At 36.2% G+C, this 17,386-nt stretch overlaps 1 protein-coding gene across 1 annotated transcript in view; it reads left to right on the top strand.

Annotated features, from left to right (window-relative positions):
• Window positions 1–17,386, top strand: part of nol10 (nucleolar protein 10) — a 42,728-nt gene that overhangs the window by 7,829 nt on the left and 17,513 nt on the right. Inside the window, exons 10-14 of the mRNA XM_079853697.1 lie at window positions 869–947; window positions 1,090–1,239; window positions 1,357–1,423; window positions 2,934–2,986; window positions 5,780–5,906. Of these exons, the coding sequence (XP_079709823.1) occupies window positions 869–947; window positions 1,090–1,239; window positions 1,357–1,423; window positions 2,934–2,986; window positions 5,780–5,906 (476 nt within the window). The remainder of the gene's footprint in view (window positions 1–868; window positions 948–1,089; window positions 1,240–1,356; window positions 1,424–2,933; window positions 2,987–5,779; window positions 5,907–17,386) is intronic.

Here is a 17,386-nt window from a genome sequence, read left to right on the forward strand (position 1 = left end):
ATTAATGCATTAGTTAGGTAACATGAACTTACACTGAGCAATATTCAGCATTTATTAACCTTTGTAAATGTTGATAAAAAAGCTTGATGAAATGTTGAATGTTCATGTTAGTTCACTGTGCATTAACTAGTGTTAACAGATACAACTTTTGATTTGAATAATGTATTAGTAAATATTGAACTAAGATTGCTGTAAATGCTGTAGAAGTCTTGTACATTTGTTAGTTCATGTTATCTAATGTTAACTAATTAATGGTAAAGTGTTACCTTTAAATGCAGCCTTGATCAGCATAATAGACTTCTTTCAAAAACATTAAATAAAATCTTCCATGTTTCAAACTTTTATATATTAAAATATATTTTAAAGATAATTTAAGATTATTTTACACACTTTAAGCATTATCATATCGCATATCGAATATCACATTATTTAATGAGTTATTGCATATCGCACTTTTCTTCAATATCGTGCAGCCCTATTGTAAAGCACACTGACTTAAGTAATAATGTAGTGTTGTCAAAAGTTCCGACTTCGGTACCGAGTCGGTACTGAAATTTAAAAATGTGACGCTAAGTGTTTTAAAAAGCGAGAGAGATTGAAAGCACAAGCAGGACCGGTCCGCTGATAGACGGCTTTCAAACGCTCGGTGAAGAGCGGCATTGATGTATATTTACAACATGTTTTTGAAGCGCTAATCATTGTAGCCAATCACAGACATATTTGATGAGCGCATGAACACAACGGCCAATCAGAGGCGTTTATGATAGCGCTCAAAGCGTCACATTTTTTTAATTTCTGTGCCGACTTGGTACCGAAGTCGGTACTTTCGACAACTCTATAATAACCGTCTGACGTCCTGTGTTTGAAGGGTGGAAGGTCTGCCGTCCGTCAGCGCTCTGAAGTTCAACGGCTCTCTGGGAATGGCGGTGGGCACCAGCACCGGACAGGTCACTACTGATTTAACCCTCACATTTAAAGTGTAAAGTCCTGGTAAAATAGAGACGACACCGCTCAAAGGAGAGAGCAAACGTGAACTCAGATTCATGCCATCAGTGCTTGTTTTGACTTGGAGTTGTGATTTCTTCTCAGATCCTCGTCTATGATCTTCGTTCTTCACATCCTCTGCTAGTTAAAGATCATTACTATGGTCTTCCCATCAAATCCCTTCACTTCCACGAGCCGCTGGACCTGGTGCTGTCCGCCGACTCCAAAATCATCAAGATGTGGCACAAAGACAATGTAAGACCGGCTTCGCTGGTGTATTTCTTTATCCAGACGTTCAGCATGGATCCTTTATTGGAAAAACATCAAAAGCATAACTACTTTTTTTCTTTTTTTTTTTTTTTTTGATTTCAGGGAAGAGTATTTTCCTCCATCGAACCGCAGGCCAACATCAATGATGTGTGTCTCTACCCCGGCTCTGGTTAGTTCACACAAATAGAACTGAAGTTTAACCACAATAAGATACTAGTTCATTTCTATCTGACCCCATGAAACCTAAATTTGAATTTTGTGGCATTTCGCCCTTGTGTGTGAGCTTTAAGGTCATTTATACACTGCTGGAGGTTGCCAACATAAACTTTGTAGACGAAATATATATTTAAAAGTTACAGTTTTTCTCTTACTGGAAAGCAGAGCAAAATGATGGATCTCAACTTGCTCACAGGGGTGTGTACAAACTTTTATTTTTTTGTCCAATCAGATGCTCTCTAGAATGAGAATGTCTCTGCTTGTCTTAAACGAAACACTGTTAGATTTTTAAAACCCCATAAAGAGCTTTTAATGTGTCCCTCCCCTTTTAAAAGGCAATCTGCCAGTCATTATCACGGCAGGGTGATCTGGACCAAAAGAGGATCTTGTATCGTCCTGAAGGATTTATTTAGCATTAATGCCAACATGCCAAAGTAATACATAGATGTGAAGTACTGATTTGGGTTTTCAGTTTTAATAAATATTTTTTGAATGTGAGAAGAAAGACCGTGATACATAAAACCAGCACACCCACACTAATGTTCAAGAGTTTTGTTTTTTGAACCAAAATAATACTTTTATTCATCTAGGACGCATTAAATTATCAAAAGTCACAGTAAAGACATTTATAATGTTACAAATGATTTCGATTACAAATAAATGCTGCTCTTTTCAAAGATACCACGGTTTCCAGAAATAAAAATGAAGCAGCACAACTGTTTTTAACATTGATGATTTAACATTGATTAAATAATAAATAATGATGCTGAAAATTCAGGGATAAATTACATTTTAAAACATATTCAAATTATATTCATATTTTAAATTGTTTTAATAATGTTCCACAATAATTTTTGATCAAATAAATGCAGCTTTGGTGAGCAGAAGAGACTTCTTTCAAAAACTTTTGAACGGTAGTGCATATTCTGTTAATGATTAAACATTTGTATTGCCATTTTATATATGACAAAATAATAATTATATAATCATATATATATATGGCAAACTTTTTTTTATATATGACTAAAATATATATAAAAATACATTCATATAAAGTATAACACAATATACAATTAAACATCTTACAACAATACGGTAACTCTTGTTCTCAGTAACTCTATATAAAATCTTTCATTATAATAATTGTAATAATAGTGACTCTTTTTTTACTGTTTTTTTACTGTCCAATTCATTTGATCAAAAATATGGTGAGCATAAGAGATTTGCTGACCCAAATCTTACTGATCTCAAACATGAACGATGGTGACCGGTTCATTGTGCTTTGCTTTATTGTGAGTGCATTATATTTACACAGCTAGAATGATAAGGCCTGCACACACACACACACGTCTTGTGACCATCAGACCATCATCTGACACGTGCTGTTGAAGGTGACTCGCGTATATAGGGGTTTTGTGTGGTGTTTCTGTTTTCTAATTGCTTCTGTATGCCTCAATTTACAGGTATGCTCTTCACTGCCAATGAAGATCCCAAAATGAACACCTTTTACATTCCTGTAAGTACCAGATGGCGTGAAATGAAGTATGACGTGAAAACGAGCAGATGCTTTGAGCACATTTTTTTCCTTTGTACCTTGATTAGTCACGGCACGTCCGTGAACGCCTTCTACCAATTACTCCTTTTCATGTCTTTCTAAGTGAATGCAAACCTCCCAGTGGTTTTATAGTGTTTATAGTTAACAGAGCAGTGGTAGTTAAGGGCAACCGAAACATTTCTGAGAAACTGCCTTCTGATCCAGACCTGCACATTATATAACGCTGTGTGTTTGGCAGTAAGAGAGCATTTATTCTGTCTGTGTCAGGAATTCTGAGAGGGAGGACCCAGATGCAGAATAACCAAGGGTTGTTATTAATTGACAACAAAGTAACAGCACAAGATAGTTGAGGTGGAAATACAGGGAATACAGGGCACACAACTGGAGGACAGGTTGGTCGGGGATGAGACCGCAAAGATGTGACGCAAGACAGCGGCTCAGGGAACACCGGACTAGCCAGACCAGGAGAGTCAACGCAACACACAAGACAAGACTTAAGATATAAAAGCAAATTAAACTGAGTAAAGACTAGAGAAAATCTAATAAAGAAACTAAATATTGTAATAACAGGATCTAGCAAATAAATAAGGAAACAAACAAAAGTCGTCTAGAAATAAATAACTGGAAACTGGAAAAAAGGAAATGAAACAAGACTGCAACCTTGCAGGGAACAAGAGAGGAAAGAAATAAAATATTAGTTAAGGCAAGGCAAGTTTATTTTGTATAGCATAAGTCTCTTATATATAGTTATATAGTTAAAGTTATAGTTTTTAATATGCTTTAAGACAAATCATGTGCAAATTCATAAGTCGACACCATTGCTGAGTATTTTCTCCTTAAAGGGATACTCCACTTTAAATGAAAATTCTGTCATCATATACTCACCCTCATGTTGTTTCAAACCTGTATGAATTTCTTTCTTCTGCTGAACAGAAAGGAAGATATTTAGAAGAATATCAGTAACCAGACAGTTTCTGGTCTCATTGACTTCCATAGTAGGAAAAAAATATACTATGGAAGTCAATGAGACCAGAAACTGCCTGGTTACTGATATTCTTCTAAATATCTTCCTTTCTGTTCAGCAGAAGAAAGAAATTCATACAGGTTTGAAACAACATGAGGGTGAGTATATGATGACAGAATTTTCATTTGAGTATCCCTTTAAAACTGCAGTGAACCAAAGACAGTCTCAAAAACACGCTTTGAAATCGCTGGTGTTTCTGACGTCACAAACTACCTTGTAACCAATCAGATCAACGTGTGATCGTCAACCAGTGGATCTCTGAGCTGAGTGAGTGAGTGGAGGTGGGGCTCATTTGCATATTCATTTGGATAAAATGATTGACTACAGGGGGATTATGCTAGTCTTTGGACGAATCACGTACAACAATAGAACTAGAGCAAAATGAATACTGGAACTTGACTAGAATAAAAATTGGGAACAAAGAAAAAACTGAAAAAACCTAAATGAAATAAATACAAAGCTAGAACTGACAGAGAAAACTAAATCTAGCATTGACTTACAAGATCTGTGAGAAACGCACACACACAACAATTGCAAAGACAAGAGGGAAAAGAGTACAATATAAAGAGAGCAGAGCACATGAGGATCAGGTGAACACAATCAAAAGCAAATGAGGACAAGAAAAGGACTAAACAATGGGGCGTGGTGACGGGAAACAAGGAGGCGGGACTAGAAGAGCACATGACCAACATTAACAAAGACAGAGTCATGTGGTCAGACACAAGACAAACAAAGAAACATTAAACTTGACTAGAATTTAGAGAGACAAGAGAGACACAAATGACTGTCAGGGCAGGACCCGAGTTGAGTACACACAATTACAGAAATAAGAGCTACAAACTCGAGATCTCAATAAAATCATTTCAGTTTATCAGCCCTTCATGAAAGCACTGACATTTCTGCCAAACAGAACATGGTTCAGAACTTCTAACAGTGAATCTTATATCAATGTCTGGATCACATTTCACACTAAACTAAAAAAAACCCGATACAATTAAATAACATTTCATATTTGCATAAAGAAAATGAAGCCTGTTTTATGTTATTTTCATCACATTTCCTCCAAACACACAATTAGGGTTGGGCTGTATGCATTCCACGTGTTTGTTAGACTTCAAGAATGAATGTAATTGCAGCGTAAACTCCTCAGAGTAAGCTACTTCTTTTACACATGAAAACCTTTTTATTTGTTGCCTGATTGTGTTTTCTCCATTGTATTTTTTTCGGGATTATGTTTCGGGATTTAATTAAAATTTGATCTCAAAAATGGAGTCTAAAAAATAAATTCATAAAACTTAAAAACAAAAATTAAATAAATAATTTAAAATGTAATCAAATAAAAATGTCTAATGAAAAAAAAAATCATAACTTTAACAATTTAAAAGGGGCTGCACAACAGAACTTGTATACTGTACAAGTAAAAGCATCTTTTAAACTATCTTGGTTTTTTGATATTCCTAATAATAATAAATCAATCTAATGTTTTTATACGTTGGTATTATTACTTTGAGAAGTACATTTTACTGTACAATATTAATAGAATTCTGTCATCATTTATTCAAGTGAACCACCATTTTATCTGGTGGTTTGTAGTAAAGATCAGAGGGTTGTTGTTTCTTTCAGCATAAATTATTGGCATTTACAAATAATATTGCCATAATGTACCCTTTTTTCCACTTCTTATTTGCCATTGACTCGCGTTTTCTCTGTTGTGTGTCGCTGTGTTTCAGGCTCTCGGTCCGGCTCCACGCTGGTGCTCCTTCCTGGATAACCTCACCGAGGAGCTTGAGGAGAACCCGGAGAGCACCATCTATGACGACTACAAGTTTGTCACCCGCCAAGACCTGGAGAACCTGGGTAAGTTGGAGAATCTAAGATCCTTGTCCTAAGATCACCCATACGATACTTGCATTAAAGCGTCACATTTTTTGGGATGTTAACAAATATGTGCAGGTTGCACATCAATGAAAACCACAATAACACTCAATATGTTTATTATTAAGGGAAAAGTGATTTTTTTTTTCCGCTTTTCTTCGCTATTTTGATCTCCCTCCCGCTTTAAAAAGCGAAGTTGAATCAGTGAGGTATATATGGTAATTCGGAGTGGTGATTGGCAGCTGTGACTGGAGAGTATTAGGGCTGCACGATTATGACAAAAATCATAATTGTCGATTATTCCCTTGAAATTGTAATTATACACTCACCTAAAGGATTATTAGGAACACCTGTTCAATTTCTCATTAATGCAATTATCTAATCAACCAATCACATGGCAGTTGCTTCAATGCATTTAGGGGTGTGGTCCTGGTCAAGACAATCTCCTGAACTCCAAACTGAATGTCAGAATGGGAAAGAAAGGTGATTTAAGCAATTTTGAGCGTGGCATGGTTATTGGTGCCAGACGGGCCAGTCTGAGTATTTCACAATCTGCTCAGTTACTGGGATTTTCACGCACAACCATTTCTAGGGTTTACAAAGAATGGTGTGAAAAGGGAAAAACATCCAGTATGCGGAAGTCCTGTGGGCGCTAGATTGATGCTAGAGGTCAGAGGAAAATGGGCCGACTGATTCAAGCTGATAGAAGAGCAACTTTGACTGAAATAACCACTCGTTACAACCGAGGTATGCAGCAAAGCATTTGTGAAGCCACAACACGCACAACCTTGAGGCGGATGGGCTACAACAGCAGAAGACCCCACCGGGTACCACTCATCTCCACTACAAATAGGAAAAAGAGGCTACAATTTGCACAAGCTCACCAAAATTGGACAGTTGAAGACTGGAAAAATGTTGCCTGGTCTGATGAGTCTCGATTTCTGTTGAGACATTCAGATGGTAGAGTCAGAATTTGGCGTAAACAGAATGAGAACATGGATCCATCATGCCTTGTTACCACTGTGCAGGCTGGTGGTGGTGGTGTAATGGTGTGGGGGATGTTTTCTTGGCACACTTTAGGCCCCTTAGTGCCAATTGGGCATCGTTTAAATGCCACGGCCTACCTGAGCATTGTTTCTGACCATGTCCATCCCTTTATGACCACCATGTACCCATCCTCTGATGGCTACTTCCAGCAGGATAATGCACCATGTCACAAAGCTCGAATCATTTCAAATTGGTTTCTTGAACATGACAATGAGTTCACTGTACTAAAATGGCCCCCACAGTCACCAGATCTCAACCCAATAGAGCATCTTTGGGATGTGGTGGAACGGGAGCTTCGTGCCCTGGATGTGCATCCCACAAATCTCCATCAACTGCAAGATGCTATCCTATCAATATGGGCCAACATTTCTAAAGAATGCTTTCAGCACCTTGTTGAATCAATGCCACGTAGAATTAAGGCAGTTCTGAAGGCGAAAGGGGGTCAAACACAGTATTAGTATGGTGTTCCTAATAATCCTTTAGGTGAGTGTATATTACGATTATCACAATTTACATTGAATGATGTTTTGAATAGCTTTATGCCATTGTTTGAAGCCACTGCATGCTATATTGTTATATCAAAATAAACCAACTGAAAACAGTCTTCCTGAAAAAATCTATATAAATATAAATATTTCAAGAAACCAAATCAAAGTAAATATATGCATGGTATTATAATGTTATATTAAAACTAAAATTAAAACAATGGGGGAAAAGAACCTTACGATAAGCTGTAGAAAGAAAAACAAAAAAATTTTTTTGTAATTGCGCCTTTAAACGATTACATAATTGTGGCATCCGTAATTGTAATCACGATTACAAATTCGATATATTGTGCAGCCCTAGAGAGTATGTTTCTACGTCATCAGTTTCTCCATATTATACAAGAGAATAAAGACATATTTCACATACTCTCCTACTCCAAACACGAACCAGATATTTCATCATGTCTTCAACAAATGAAATGGATATGTGCAAATAAGGACACTGATACAGCGGTACGTCTGATCATGAACCCGATGACATGATGAATTATTCTGATACACGGAAAGCAATAAAGTAGACCAAAAAAATAGGCAAATAATGCCTTTATTCTTCATTCCCCCTGCTCTGTTTTTCTAGTGTTTTGTTTTTAGTGTTTTGCACTGTGTAATATACAGTCATGGTCAAAATTGATGGCACCCCTGGTAAATATGATAAAAATGGCTGTAAAAAATAAATCTGCATTGTTTATCCTTTTGATCTTTCATTCAAAAAATTCACAAAAATCTAACCTTTCATTGAAGTAAAAGAATTGAAATTGGGGGGTAAATCACATTATGAAATAAATGTTTTTCTCCAAAACACGTCGGCCATAATTGTTGGCACCCCTAGAATTTTTTATGAGAAAAATATCTCTGAAGTATATTCCCATTAATATTTACATTTTTAAGTACACCAGGGTGACTAGGAACATGAAATTGTCCAGCTATGACTTCTTGTTTCACAGGATTTTAAGTATGAGGAAACACAAAGGTCAAATTCCCTTAATCATCCATCACAATGAGTAAAACCACAGAATATAGTTCTGATGTGCAGCAAAAGATTGTTGAGCATCACAAAATAGAAAGTGGCTGTAAGAAAATAGCTGAAGAATTGAAAATCCCCATTTTGACCATCAGGGCAATAATTAAGAAGTTATAATCAACTAAAGATGTTACGAATCTGCCAGGAAGAGGACATGTGTCTATATTGTATTAATGGAGGGTGAGGAGGAAAGTTTGAGTGGCCAAAGACTCTCCAAGGATCATAGATGGAGAATTGTAGAGATTAGTTGAGTCTTGGGGGTCAGAAAGCCTAAAAAAAAATTATCAAACAACCCCTACATCCCCACATGTTGTTTGGGAGGGTTTCAAGAAAAATCCTCCTCGCTCCTCCAAAAATAAACTCCAGCATATTCAGTTGTCAGACACGACTGGATCTTCAAAAGGGACCAGATTCTGTGGTCAGATGAAACCAAAAAAAGGGCTTTTTGGCAGCAAACCCAGCAGACGTGTTTGGTGCAAACAGGGATGAAGAGTCCCCCATGCCTACGGTTAAATACACTGCTGGATCTTATATGTTGTGGGCCTATTTATTTGCTGGAGGTCCTGGACATCTTGTTCAGATACATGGTATTATGGATTCTAGCAAATACCAACAGATAAAAAATCTAAACCTGACGGCCTCTGCTAGAAATCTTATAATGGGCCGTGGTTGGATCTTCCATCAGGACAACGGTCCAAAACAAACATCAAAATCAACACAAAAATGGGTAACTGAGCACAAAATGAAGCTTCTGCCATGACCGTCCCAGTTCCCTGACCTGATGAGTGGAGTGAACTGAGGAGAAGAAGAGCCAACATGGATCTGGGAATCTGAAGGATCTGGAGAGATTCTGTATGCAGGAATGGTCTCTGATCTCTTGTCAGTTATTCTCCAAACTCATCAGGCATTATAGGAGAAAACTCAGAGCAGTTATCTTGGCAAAAGGAGGTTGCAGAAAGTATTTAATAACAGGGTGCCAACAATTGTGGCCAGTGTGTTTTGGAGAAAAACATTTATTTCATAATGTGATTTCCCCCCCACTTTCAATTATTTTACTTCAATGAAAGGTTTGATTTTTGTGAATTTTTTTGAATGAAAGATCAAAAGGATAAACAATGCAGATTTATTTTTTACAGCCATTTTTTATCATATTTATCAGGGGTGCCATCAATTTTGACCATGACTGTAAGTGAGTGGTAGCCTGTGTGTATTCAGATGAAGAGGACATCTGGAATTCTGCAGCTTCAGATTCATAGACATAGTTACAGTTTTATCAGGAGCACGTTATGACACGCTATATGCAGAGTTTGGGGTGAGTCTGCATACCAAGTATTTACTATGAGAACATTCCAGTAATTGCGAAAGACAGGCAGAGCTGTGATTACAAGCTTTGACCCTCAAAACGTCAATCTGCTAAACTTCAAACGGAGGCAAGTATCACAGATATGTTAGTCGCCACACTGGATGGAGTCAGACCTACCGCGGTGATAAGATCCAGTTCAGTGGGTCGGAGATGGGAAAACCGCTCAGGAATGCTGCAGTCAGCAGAAAGCGGATCGGATCGTGTGTGTGGTGTGGGGGGGGTGGGGGGTGTGGGGGGGGGGCCAGGTGCAATGGCTGGATTATGTAACAGGAGAGAAAGTCTAGTGAGCGTATTTCTCGTGCACTAGCATAAGCAAAAGTTATGGGAACTGAAACTTTCCCTCATTTACCAAATTTTTTGAAAGCATTGATGAAGCAAGTCGAATGCTGTTTATCAGTCTGACCGATAAAATACAAGAATCTTACACATTGAGATCCACATGAGACACGATAAAGTTGGTTCTGCCTCCTCCTGAACAAATAAGATGGTAATTCAGTAAGGCTGTATACATTATTATTATTAGTTAATGCAAAGTAAGAGCAGCATTTATTAAAGATTTAGTTCACAAAAAATATATTTTAGGTAACCATGTACAATAAATGTCCCATTAGTTAACATTCAGAAATGCATTAACGAACAATGGGCAATACATTTATTATTACAGTATTTATAATTTATCAATCTTCTAAATACAACTGGTTATTGTCAGTTCATGTCCTTTAAATAATATTAACAGATACAGCTTTTGATTTTAATAAAGTATTAGTAAATGTTTAGTAAATGTTAGATTAATAAATTCTAAATTAAAAAATGCTATTAATTTTTATTGTGAGTTCAAGGTGCCTAATGCATGAAGAGTATATTATACAGGATATTTTATGTAATGTGAAGTGTTGCATCATGATTTGATTGGATGGAAGGCAAGGGTCTTGACTTTCGGTTTGTTTCTCACACAAAGCTGTTCTGTGGCTTCAGAGGAATCTCTTTTGATGAATGGGGAAAGTAGCTCAGCTGATCTGCTCAATACTTCCCTTGAGTTGCATAGAAGTAAAATCAAAAGAGGGTGGACTTTGAAGGGATTTAACATGTTGTGATTGTTTAAATGTTCTGATGTGTTTAAATGTTCTGATGTGTGTGTTATCAGTAGTGTAATTGCTGAGCATCAGCCTCTTGTAATCTATAGAATAGCTCATCCCTGCTCATACAGACAAAGCTGAATTCTCAAAATGCTTTGAGTGTCTTCTTTGAAGCTTGTCATTTTAGATAAATGAAAACAATGAAAATGCCATATAAGCAGGACAGATGTTGGTTCAGGAGGCTCAGAGTTCAGGAGTGTCTCGAGTGTTTAGGCGGTGATCATAGTGCAGGAGGTTAAACTTGTGCATGCTTACGGACTGCAGTGGCTCCAAAATGTATCTTCCAGAACCTCCCCTTCCATCACCTGATGAGTTTGGGTTCCTTGCCACTGTCGTTTTTGGCTTTGCTGAGTTGGGGTTTAAAAGATACTTATACTACAGGGCCGTTGAATGCTTGAATCTGATTGGTTGACGAACGTTCTAAGGTGTGCATTATTTTCAGGGAAACGCACGGCTAAAGTAGTTCCAGGCAGGTCTTGACCACATTACAGTTCCATATCACTTCGCGTAGTTAACGATAATAACGGAAAATAGGATACAATTCATAACAAGAAAAAACATTTAGCCCCATGCGCTTGATCTGCAATTTTCAATGTCTAGCTTCACAATCAATGGAAACATGCAGTTTAATTTTAATAAATAAAGTATATTCCTATCTATAATCAATAGAAAATTAAACTGAATATAGGCTAAATAAATGGATAGTCCTGCAGCACGGATTTTTATTGCAGATAATATAACAAATAAATAATTATTGATAGGCCTTACTTGTTAAAAGGCTTTTTTTTTCATTTATTTGGCTAGTCTACTGTCATCTGTCAATAATAGAAAAAAAAGAATGAACGAATTAATTAAAACGAATTGAATTAATAAATAAATAATAATATTGCTTTTCTGCATAACATGCTTTTCTGTCTCATTATTGCAACATCTCTCTCTCTAATAACTGCATAAAGCCGAGCCGAAGACACACTTTAAGGCCGGTTATGAATGTAATTTGATGACTGATCATTCATGCCCAAACGCGTGTTCAGCGCGTTCAGTCTGTGTTCAAAGTCGGTGTTTAAAATATGCTGCAGTCGATGAAAACAGTCAGAGAATGTGTCAGCTAGTCGTGTGTCCCCAGCATTAGTCTGCTATCAGTGGCTCAATCCTCCGCTTCGCGTCGTGACCGCATTACCACCTCGGGTGTGCATTATTTTTCAAATAATTCAACGGCCTGTCGTCAATTATTCCTTACTTAAAGGGCACCTATTATGCCCCTTTTTACAAGATGTAATATTGGTCTTGGGTGTCCCCAGAATGTATTTGTGAAGTTTCAGCACAAAATACCCCACAATTAATTTATTATAACCATTTGAAAATGTCATTTTTGGGGCCTGTTTTAAAAAGAGCTGTTTTGGTGTGTACCACCTTAAATGTAAATGAGCTGCATATCCCCGCCCTGCTGGACCCAGATGATGAAGAGAGTCCGGCAGAAGAAACGCGAATGAGAATGGACCAAGACGTCTCGGAATGGTTATTTGATACATTTAAGTACTTAATGTAGAGTTTTAATCGCGTCCCCTTTGTAATTATGGATGTGCAACACACACACACATTACGATAACTTTCGCGCAATTTTTTTAAACTACACACACACAAATACTGTGATAACGTTTGCTAAGTAGAAACTAAATTATATTTATGCGAGGGGTGCTGTTGCGTCATGTTGACATTACTTGTACAGGTGCTTATGTGGCAAATGTGAGAAGATGGCTACATAGTCCATGAGCCAGGGGGGTCCATCGGTATCAACGGGGGGGCAAATGCTATCATTGTTTTTTGGCAAGGTATACACCCCTAGTATTAGAAAAATCACGATAGCAGTGCAGCGGTGGTAGCGAAATCACTTTTTTGAGCTCATGAAGTTACTAACCCCCTAAAATAAATTCCGTTTTTGAAATCTGGTGTATATCTGGTTTAGGCTCATGCTAGGGATATTATCAATATTCTATAATATGGTGCTTGGTATCGTTGGAAAGGGGACCTTTTAGGCTTTCATTTAAGCCCAGTACTGAATCTGTCTGACAAACACAGAGGTCACAAGACTTCTTTAAACCAGAAATAACACACATTTTTTCACAATTTCCGCCTAAACTGTATGCTTTCTTTTATCCCTGTGGCATGAAAGAACAACATGGACACAAAACTCAACAACTTCAATACTCAAGGCACTCTGATGACTCAGAAAATGTATAATATACCCATACTATTTATTTGTGAGAGCCTTAAATTAGACTTGTGCAGCCAGCACAAGTCTTCAAAATAGAATAGAGCCAATAGAATGGACAAATAGAATACCCTATTAGTCCAGGGCCAAATGGCCTATTTATTCATGTACAGTTGTAATAAAAAGTAATTGTTTCAATAGTGTAGTCAATGGTGTTGTAAACATAACACTTGTAAGTGGTTTAACAAAATGTTTCTATCATGTATTTTGATATTCAGATATGATGTCAGAAAGTAGCTCATGCACGGAATGTTGATGGATTTTGACAGTTTGACGAGGTTTTGTCAGTTTTGTGAAAAGATTGTTGGTTCAGTTGACTGGTTATAACAACACTACCAACTATGTCATCTTCAAACAACTTCCATTGAGTTCCAGGGGTATTAAATGTAAGTACAAAATACTTTTTCTCTTGTGCTTGTGAATTGGTGGGGAATAGTAGCAGTAGCTAATGTAAGCTTGGTGTTTTTAGCAGGCTAGCTATCTAGCAGGCTAGCTAGCTTGCAGGTTAAACAGTGTAACAGTAACTGCTACAGTGCAGTCAGGGCTCTCAAGTGTCACGTGACAGTCACTCATTTCGGTCTTTTGTCACGCCCTCTCGCCACACATTGTATTTCTAACGCGGAAAAACTATTTATAATATATTTAATATGCCGCAGTGCCCAAAATGTCTCTGGCCACGCCAGTCTCATTATGGAACCGGCAGGAATCAATCGCTGTAAAAATCTATTATTGTCTATCCATTATAAAAGTGCATCTATCCATTATCCATTATAAAAGTGCATCTATCCACTATAAAAGTGCATCTATCCATTATAAAAGTGCATCTATCCATTATAAAAGAGCATCTATCAATCATAAAAGTGCATCTATCCATCATAAAAGAGCATCTATCCATTATAAAAGAGCATCTGTCCATCATAAAAGTGCATCTATCCATCATAAAAGAGCATCTACCCATCAAAAAAGGGCATCTATCCATCATAAAAGTGCATCTATCCATTATAAAAGTGCATCTGTCCATTATAAAAGTCCATCTATCCATTATAAAAGAGCATCTATCCATCAAAAAAGTACATCTATCCATCATAAAAGTACATCTATCCATCATAAAAGGGCATCTGTCCATCATAAAAGTGCATCTATCCATTATAAAAGTCCATCTATTCATTATAAAAGTGCATGTATCCATTATAAAAGTGCATCTATCCATTATAAAAGTGCATCTGTCCATTATAAAAGTGCATCTGTCCATTATAAAAGAGCATCTGTCCATCATAAAAGTGCATCTGTCCATCATAAAAGTGCATCTATCCATTATAAAAGTGCATCTGTCCATTATAAAAGTCCATCTATCCATTATAAAAGTGCATCTATCCATTATAAAAGTCCATCTATCCATTATAAAAGTGCATCTATCCATTATAAAAGTCCATCTATCCATTATAAAAGTGCATGTATCCATTATAAAAGTGCATCTATCCATTATAAAAGTGCATCTGTCCATTATAAAAGTCCATCTGTCCATTATAAAAGTGCATCTGTCCATTATAAAAGAGCATCTGTCCATCATAAAAGTGCATCTGTCCATCATAAAAGTGCATCTATCCATTAGAAAAGTCCATCTGTCCATTATAAAAGTGCATCTATCCATTATAAAAGTCCATCTATCCATTATAAAAGTGCATCTATCATTATAAAAGTCCATCTATCCATTATAAAAGTGCATCTATCCATCAAAAAAGTACATCTATCCATCATAAAAGTACATCTATCCATCATAAAAGGGCATCTGTCCATCATAAAAGTGCATCTATCCATTATAAAAGTCCATCTATTCATTATAAAAGTGCATGTATCCATTATAAAAGTGCATCTATCCATTATAAAAGTGCATCTGTCCATTATAAAAGTGCATCTGTCCATTATAAAAGAGCATCTGTCCATCATAAAAGTGCATCTGTCCATCATAAAAGTGCATCTATCCATTATAAAAGTGCATCTGTCCATTATAAAAGTCCATCTATCCATTATAAAAGTGCATCTATCCATTATAAAAGTCCATCTATCCATTATAAAAGTGCATCTATCCATTATAAAAGTCCATCTATCCATTATAAAAGTGCATGTATCCATTATAAAAGTGCATCTATCCATTATAAAAGTGCATCTGTCCATTATAAAAGTCCATCTGTCCATTATAAAAGTGCATCTGTCCATTATAAAAGAGCATCTGTCCATCATAAAAGTGCATCTGTCCATCATAAAAGTGCATCTATCCATTAGAAAAGTCCATCTGTCCATTATAAAAGTGCATCTATCCATTATAAAAGTCCATCTATCCATTATAAAAGTGCATCTATCATTATAAAAGTCCATCTATCCATTATAAAAGTGCATCTATCCATCAAAAAAGTACATCTATCCATCATAAAAGTACATCTATCCATCATAAAAGGGCATCTGTCCATCATAAAAGTGCATCTATCCATTATAAAAGTCCATCTATTCATTATAAAAGTGCATGTATCCATTATAAAAGTGCATCTATCCATTATAAAAGTGCATCTGTCCATTATAAAAGTGCATCTGTCCATTATAAAAGAGCATCTGTCCATCATAAAAGTGCATCTGTCCATCATAAAAGTGCATCTATCCATTATAAAAGTGCATCTGTCCATTATAAAAGTCCATCTATCCATTATAAAAGTGCATCTATCCATTATAAAAGTCCATCTATCCATTATAAAAGTGCATCTATCCATTATAAAAGTCCATCTATCCATTATAAAAGTGCATGTATCCATTATAAAAGTGCATCTATCCATTATAAAAGTGCATCTGTCCATTATAAAAGTCCATCTGTCCATTATAAAAGTGCATCTGTCCATTATAAAAGAGCATCTGTCCATCATAAAAGTGCATCTGTCCATCATAAAAGTGCATCTATCCATTAGAAAAGTCCATCTGTCCATTATAAAAGTGCATCTATCCATTATAAAAGTCCATCTATCCATTATAAAAGTGCATCTATCATTATAAAAGTCCATCTATCCATTATAAAAGTGCATCTATCCATCAAAAAAGTACATCTATCCATCATAAAAGTACATCTATCCATCATAAAAGGGCATCTGTCCATCATAAAAGTGCATCTATCCATTATAAAAGTCCATCTATTCATTATAAAAGTGCATGTATCCATTATAAAAGTGCATCTATCCATTATAAAAGTGCATCTGTCCATTATAAAAGTGCATCTGTCCATTATAAAAGAGCATCTGTCCATCATAAAAGTGCATCTGTCCATCATAAAAGTGCATCTATCCATTATAAAAGTGCATCTGTCCATTATAAAAGTCCATCTATCCATTATAAAAGTGCATCTATCCATTATAAAAGTCCATCTATCCATTATAAAAGTGCATCTATCCATTATAAAAGTCCATCTATCCATTATAAAAGTGCATGTATCCATTATAAAAGTGCATCTATCCATTATAAAAGTGCATCTGTCCATTATAAAAGTCCATCTGTCCATTATAAAAGTGCATCTGTCCATTATAAAAGAGCATCTGTCCATCATAAAAGTGCATCTGTCCATCATAAAAGTGCATCTATCCATTAGAAAAGTCCATCTGTCCATTATAAAAGTGCATCTATCCATTATAAAAGTCCATCTATCCATTATAAAAGTGCATCTATCATTATAAAAGTCCATCTATCCATTATAAAAGTGCATCTATCCATTATAAAAGTGCATCTATCCATCATAAGTGTATCTATCCATTATAAAAGAGCATCTGTCCATCATAAAAGTGCATCTATCCATTATAAAAGAGCATCTATCCGTCAAAAAAGGCATCTATCCATCATAAAAGTGCATCTATCTATTATAAAAGAGCATCTATCCATCAAAAAAGGGCATCTATCCATCATAACAGTGCATCTATCCATTATAAAAGTGCATCTGTCCATCATAAAAGTACATCTGTCCATCATAAATGTGCATCTATCCATCATAAAAGTGCATCTATCCATCATAAGTGCATCTATCCATCATAAAAGTGCATGTCTTCAT

Source organism: Squalius cephalus (genome assembly GCF_949319135.1).
Source record: "Squalius cephalus genome assembly, chromosome: 20".
Lineage (NCBI taxonomy): Eukaryota > Metazoa > Chordata > Actinopteri > Cypriniformes > Leuciscidae > Squalius > Squalius cephalus.